Genomic DNA, 7,230 nt, shown 5'->3' with positions numbered 1-7,230 from the left:
GGATGGACGTGGTCATGGTGGTCACCCAGGAGAGGCCCCGGGAGATGCCCCTGGGTGGACGTGCCCTGGGCCAACACAGAACACGGCCTTGCCCTGCTGTCAGGAGGGAGGTGCCCTGAACGCCCCTGGCCTGTACCCTGCACAAACAGGATGGCAGGGTCGCTGGGCAGGGTGGACGCCTGAGTGCAGTGACAGACACCCCCCTCCGATCTCTCAGCTGCTGGAACCCAGGCACCCTCCCCAGGAGGCCAGCCAGCCAAGAGGAGCTCCCCATCTCCACGCTGAGAGGTCAGCGGGGGTGCAGCCTGCGTCTCCTGGGCCCCTTCTCCAGGGCTTTGACCTGAATGTGGCCAGCGCCCCTGGGAAGGAAGTCTGCGCACCTTTCCACCGGCGTCACCTTGAGTGTGACAGTGCTTCAGGCTGTCACGGGAACCCTTCCTTCCTGCAGCAAGAACCCGGGGGTCTCCAAGCAAACCTGCTCACTCTCCTCCTCCACCACGTGGTGACAGTGCGGCTCTGTCCCCCCGCGGCCCCAGCTGCAGTGTCCCCACACAGCGGAGACCTTGGCCAGCATCTCCGCCCCCTCGCAGGCATCCACGCTTGGCCACGTGGGCCACAGGAGAGCCGGCAGGAGAACCAGGCTTTGGGAGGAAGGTGGGGGGTGCTGCTCCCAGGAGCTTCACAGCTGCCAACCGCACAGGCTGGGGGCTCAGGCAGCCCCCCGGGCCTCGCTGGGCACACCCCTCCCCAGAAGGCCAGGCAGGCGCACTGGAGGGCCTCGCCAGGAGCGTGCAGGAGGCGCCGCCGCCCGGTGTGGGCCTGACGGAGGCTCCCTGGACTGGCTTCCCACAGCTCTCCTGACGTAAGATTGATCACGTTTTTGCTTTCTACATAGTTCTCCTTTTTCACGACTACAAAAGTAACGTGCGCCCCCTCTGCAGAGCCCGTGGCCAGGTCCCTACGGCCATGTTCCATGGCACCCTGCCGGCCCTGCCGCTGGTGACGGCATGAGTGAGCCAACTGTCCGAGGGGCTGGGCCTCGTCACAGATGCGACCATCTGCGCACGCTTCCCTGCGGCTGTCAGAGGGCTTCACGGCCCTTGGCAGGTGAACACTGCTCATACTTCCCCAGTTTGCGACTCATTCATTCACTTTTTCTAAATTGTCTCTAATTTTACAGTCATATTTCCCACCCTTCTTTATTTAAAGTTTCTTCATTCTCTTTCGATCTCTGACTTCCTGCCATGCACTTGGGGTACGGTGTGACTTAAGGGTTTAATTTTAACTTCTTTTTCTATTTAGAAAAATTAAAGTAAGAAAATTCATTTTAAAAATTATAAAAAATTTTATAAATTATAAATTTATATAAATTAAAAAGAAAAATTAAAGAAGTTAAATTTTAACTTCTTTTAACTTTATCAGTAAAATAAAAGCAAACACTGCTTTTGAAAGTAAAAGCAGGGGCTTCCCAGGCAGTGCAGGGGTTAAGAATCCGCCTTGCAATGCAGGGAAAGCAGGTTCAATTTCCGGTTGGGGAACTAAGATCCCAGATGCCACGACTCCTGGGCCTGCGCACCACAAGCATAGAGGCCATGCACAGCAAGGAAAGATCCCGCACGACCCAAGGAAGGCCTCATGGGCTGCAGCCAAGACCTGGTGCAGCCAAATAAACAAAAACCTTACAATATACAATAGAAAGAGCCCTAAGATCAGTCCATCCACACTGACGGTTCTCCAGCTTCAGAAAGCCAAAACTCACTCACCGTCAAACATCAAAACACTTTGTTAATCCAAAACCACATAATTTTTTTTTGGTCGTATAGCATGGCTTGCCAGATCTTAGTTCCTCAACTAGGGACTGAACCCACGTCCCCTGCAGCGGAAGCTCGGAGTCCCAACCACTGGACCTGCAGGGAGTCCCTAAGGCGTGTCAGGAGCCCCAAGGCAAACAGTGCAGGGGATGGGGTGTCACGAGGCCCGGCCAGCAGCCCAGGCCCCGTCCCTGCACCGCACACTCCAGACAGGAAACCACGCGTGGTCCTGAGACTGGTGCAGCTGTGCCCCACCTGAGCCCGGCCCCCCACCCGCAGGGCCGCGTCGCAAAGTCCCGCTCCCGCGCCGGCTCCCTGGAGCCCCCCAGTAACGAGCCCTCTGCTCTGTGCCGCTGGGCCCTGATGGGCGCCGGTGTCCCACAGGCACGGGACACTAAACCCTGTGAGGCCCCACCCTCAACTCCCGACAGGCTGGGCCTGCCCGCCGGGGGGGCCCGTCCCCGCCTCGGTGTCCCAGCACGCAGCTCATGCCGAGCGGACAGGAGGAAGCAGCCCCCTGCGAGCTGGCACCCCAGCGGGGCAGATCAGCTGAGGAGGCAGCTCCACCTTGAGGCTGGGTCCCTCCAGCCCTTCAATGTAAAGCGCCCACATTGCAGCGAGGAACCCAGCTCATCAACAAGCTCTGTATTTAACCAGCTGCCACGAGGACTTTTCCAGTTGGGAACATCTTAACGTTTTTGCACTATACTTTCTCCACTCTTAAATGTGTTCTTCCTTTGTGTTTGCTAACAGGATTACTTCAAGAAAAGCACAGGCTTTTCCTCCTGTGACAGACATACCACTGGGGAACGAAGGCGCTTCCTGCCCAGCACAGGTGGCTCCGGGCAGGCTGGGGGCCCCAGGGGTGGGGTGGTGGCCCTCCCAGAGCCCAGCACCACCATCCCAGGAGCAGGGCCAGGACCCCAGGGCAAAGGGCAGGTCAGAGCTCTGAGGATGACACCAAGGCCACCCCATCACTGCCTCCTCCTGTGCGGAGAGGCTGGCACAGCGGGGACTCTGCCCTAGACTCAATGCTGGTCACGGAGGCTCTGCAGATACTGCTGAGCCTGGACGGGAGTGCACCCCACGGAGGTCCCTTGCTCCTGGGAGGTGCTTCCCGCAGGCACCACCCAGGGCTCTGGGCGCTGTCTCCAGGAGGAACTCTCCACTCAACCCCCGCCCAGACCCGCCACCCTGGCCTACCTTTCTCCCGGCCTCCGGAGGAGCCAAGAGCAGCAGCTGGAGGGGCCGGCGGCCCGACTCTGGACGGCTGGCCGGGCTCCTTCATGCGGTTGACCACGTTTTCAGACAGCTGTGGTAAGGATTAAGGGGAACGGTTAGATTACAGAACCCTAGGGAAGTGAAGACGCCCCTCACCCACACCCCGAATTTCTGAGCAGACCACTTCCTCAAGACCAACTCCCGTAATACACTGAATTCCACACAGAACCACTCGTGCAGGCCCGGCGCCCACCAGCAAATGCCACGCCAGGTCTGGGCTCTCGGGCTGGCTTCCCGGCTGCACCCACTGGCCCCACACTCAGGGCACGCTGAGCTCCCCGCTTGCCCCTGCCCTGACACCTGCGCCCCACCCCGAACAGGTGCACGCCTCTACCCCTGCCCATCCCCCCCTTCCCTGGGGGCATCCAGGGTCCTGGCACGGACAGCACCAAGTTAAGGACCTTCTCTCCCACTCCACGGAAAAGGCAATGGCACCCCACTCCAGTACTCTTGCCTGGAAAATCCCATGGACGGAGGAGCCTGGTGGGCTGCAGTCCATGGGGTCGCAAAGAGTCGGACACGACTGAGTGACTTCCCTTTCACTTTTCACTTTCATGCAATGGGGAAGGAAATGGCAACCCACTCCGGTGTTCTTGCCTGGAGAATCCCAGGGACGGCAGAGCCTGGTGGGCTGCCGTCTATGAGGTCACAGAGAGTCAGACACGACTGAAGTGACTTAGCAGCAGCAACAGCTTCCACTCTACTGATTTAGGTCATACCTGAATGGTCTAGTGGTTTTCCCTACTTTCTTCAAGTTAAGTTTGAATTTGGCAATAAGGAGTTTATGAGTTGAGCCACAGTCAACTCCTGGACTTGTTTTTGCTGACGGTATTGAGCTTCTCCATGTTCAGCTGCAAAGAATATAATCAATCTGATTTTGGTGTTGACCATCTGGTAATGACCCATGTAGAGTCTACTCATGTTGTTGGAAGAGGATGTTTGCTATAACCAGTGCATTCTCTTGACAAAACTCTATTAGCCCTTGCCTGGCTTCATTCTGTACTTCAAGGCCAAATTTGCCTGTTACTCCAGGTGTTTCTTGACTTCCTACTTTTGCATTCCCGTCCCCTATAATGAAAAGGACATCTTTTTTGGTGTTCTAGAAGGTCTTGTAGGTCGTCATAGAACCATTCAACTTCAGCTTCTTCAGCGTTACAGGTCAGGTCATAGACTTGGATTACCGGGATACTGAATGGTTTGCCTTGAAACAAACGTTCTGTCGTTTTTGAGATTGCATCCAAGTACTGCATTTCAGACTCTTTTGCTGACTATGAGAACTACTCCATTTCTTCTGAGGGACTCTTGCCCACAGTAGTAGATATAATGGTCCTCTGAGTGAAATCAGCCCACTCTGGTCCATTCTCATTCACTGATCCCCAAAATGTCAACATGCACTCTTGCCATTTCTTACTTAACCACTTGCAATTTACCTTGATTTATGGGCCTGACATTCCAGGTTCCTATGCAATATTGCTCTTTACAGCATCGGACTTCACTTCCACCACCAGTCACATCCACAGCTGGGTGCTGTTTTTGCTTTGGCTCCTTCTCTCCATTCTTTCTGGAGCTATTTCTCCACTCTTCTCCAGTGGCATATTGGGCACCTACTGACCTGGGGAGTTCATCTTTCAGTGTCCTACCTTTTTGCCTTTTCATACTGTTCAGGGGTTTCCAAGGCAAGAACACTGAAGTGGTTTGCCATTCCCTTCTCCAGTGGACGTTTGGTCAGAACTCTCTCCACCATGGCCCGTCCGTCTCGGGTGGCCCCCACGGCATGGCTCGTAGTTTCACTGAGTTAGACACGGCTGTGTCCACGTGATCAGTTTGGTTAGTTTTCTGTGACGGTGGTTTTCATTCTGTCTGCCTTCTGATGGGTAAGAGGCTTGTAGAAGCTTCCCATTGGGGAATCTGATCTGGCTCTTGTTCTGATGGGCAGGGCCGTGCTCAGTCCACCTTTTATCCAGTTTTCTGTTGGTGGGTGGGGCTGTTCCCTCCCTGTTGTTTGGCCTGAGGACAAACCCTGGCAAGGGCAATGGCAGAGATGGCGGCCTCGTTCACAGGACTTGCACCCAGTGTATCCAGGGCCCCTGACCCCACAGCAGGCCTCTGTCGACCCCACACCTCCGCAGGAGACACTCACAGCAAGTCTGGACCAGTCTCTTGTGGGGACGCTGCTCCTTCTCCTGGATCCTGGTGTGTACAAGGTTCTTTCTGTGCCCTCCAAGAGTCTGTCTCTCTGTTTCCCCAGTCCTGCGGAAGCTCTGCAATCCAACTCCACTGGCCTCCAAAGTCTAACTCCCTGGGGGCTCCCAGTCCCTTTGCCGGCTCCATTACTTGCTGCCATGGGGGCACTCTGGAGAACTGCCTCACATCCTACCGGCCTCGTCCAAAGGTCTGCAAATACCCCGCGGGCAGGGGCCAGTTCTCAGCCCCTTCCAGTCCCCCCAGGGCCACACTCACAGCAGAAAATCCAGCACAGCCTGATCCATTCACCCTGGTTCCCCCATGACCACCGGATCATCAAGGCTTCCCTCCGCAGAGGAAGTGAGGCAGGCCAGAGGGTCGTGAAACAGTGACTAAGCGAAGCAGCCCGAGAGGGGAGAGGCCCGAGTGACAGCCCCTGAGAGTGCTGAGCCACTCTGCTGAGCACCCAGTTCAGGTGCGGCATCGCAGAGCGCAGGGAGGGACGTGTTGAAAAGAGGACCTGAGGATGAAGCGCACGGCAGCAGCTCCGCCTCAGGGGTCTGGGAGAGGAAAGTGCTCCCCGCGTGCACAGAGGTGCTGGACTCACACAGCAAGAGGAAACAACACGTTTGTGCAGGACAGGCAGTGGCTAGAGAAACCACGGCGTGCTTCCCGTGAGACATCGCACAACCATCGAGAAAGGCAGGCAAGACCCGTGCCTGTCAGCGTCAGAGGACGTCCCGTGTATCTCGACTTTGTAAAAAAGATTCACAGCTAGTGGCAGACACACACACACATTCTCCAGCGTGCGCACCCGCTCATGTGCACCTCACACGCTCCTGAGGCGTATCCTACACCTGGGCAGGAGCAGGTGGGCCAGGACTGTCCCTTCTGGCACTTTTGTGCTGCAGTTTTTTACCATGAACATTTTTTTAGCAGCTAAAATTAGAATAATAATAACAGAGCCCATCTGGTATTTAATCAAATAGCTATTTGATGATTATGGGACAAGAGAAGACCAAGTAAGCACAGCAGTGGAAGAGAACTGAGAATCCAGAAAGAAACCTACGTATCTCAGCTTGACTGATGGACAAGGTGCCAAGACCACTTAATGGGTAAAGAAGAGTCTTGTCAACAGACGGTGCTGGGACACCTGGCCACCCCCCACCTCACACCAGATACCAAACCTGACTCCAAGGGATTGGAGACCAAAACGCAGCAGTTAAGACAATGTAACTCTCAGAAGAAACTAGAGGGTAAATCTTCATGACCTTGGCTTTGGCAGTGATTTTCTAGATAGGACACTGACAGCAGGAGCAATCAAAGAGAAAACAAATGTACTGAACCTCATCAAATTAAAGCATTTTGTTTTTCAAAGGACACAGTGAAGCAAGTTCAGGGACAATACGCAGAATCTGCGAATCACATCTGACAAGGATACGTCCCTAGACCGTGAAAAGAACTCCTACAACTCAGCGATACAGAGGAAAATAATCGAACTAAAAAATAGGCAATGAATCTGAAAGATCATGTCCTTAACACACACAAACGGCTTAAACCGAATGAGTGGTGCTCAATATCCTCAGTCAAAAGAGATATGCAAGTTCAAACCGCAAGGAGATATCACTTCACACCCACTACAATGTCCATGATCAAAAAAGTCAGGTAGTAGCAAGCGTCGGCCAGGACACGCACAAGTCAGAACTCTAATACCCTGCTGGTGGCAAATAAATGGTGCCATCACCATGGAAACCAGTCTCCAAGTTCCTCGAAAATTTAACACAGCGTCACCATTAGGCCTGGCAGCTCCACTCCTGGTACCGCTCAAGAGAATGCAAACTCACGCTCACACTCATCTGCACGTGTGAGCTCACATCAGCGTCATCCGTGACAGGCAGAGGCGGGAAAAACTCACACGTCCATCCACCTGTGTTCACATCAGCGTCATCCGTGA

General features: G+C 54.6%; 1 protein-coding gene across 1 annotated transcript in view; it reads right to left on the bottom strand.

The window, feature by feature from the left end:
- Positions 1 to 7,230, bottom strand: part of CHCHD6 (coiled-coil-helix-coiled-coil-helix domain containing 6) — a 102,917-nt gene that overhangs the window by 82,769 nt on the left and 12,918 nt on the right. Inside the window, exon 2 of the mRNA XM_040246628.1 lies at positions 3,015 to 3,123. Coding sequence (XP_040102562.1) covers positions 3,015 to 3,123 — 109 coding nt within the window. The remainder of the gene's footprint in view (positions 1 to 3,014; positions 3,124 to 7,230) is intronic.

The sequence above is a fragment of the Oryx dammah genome, unplaced genomic scaffold (assembly GCF_014754425.2).
Source record: "Oryx dammah isolate SB20612 unplaced genomic scaffold, SCBI_Odam_1.1 HiC_scaffold_9, whole genome shotgun sequence".
Lineage (NCBI taxonomy): Eukaryota > Metazoa > Chordata > Mammalia > Artiodactyla > Bovidae > Oryx > Oryx dammah.
Note: the sequence above shows the minus strand (reverse complement) of the source record. Positions and strands in the feature narration are given on the sequence as shown.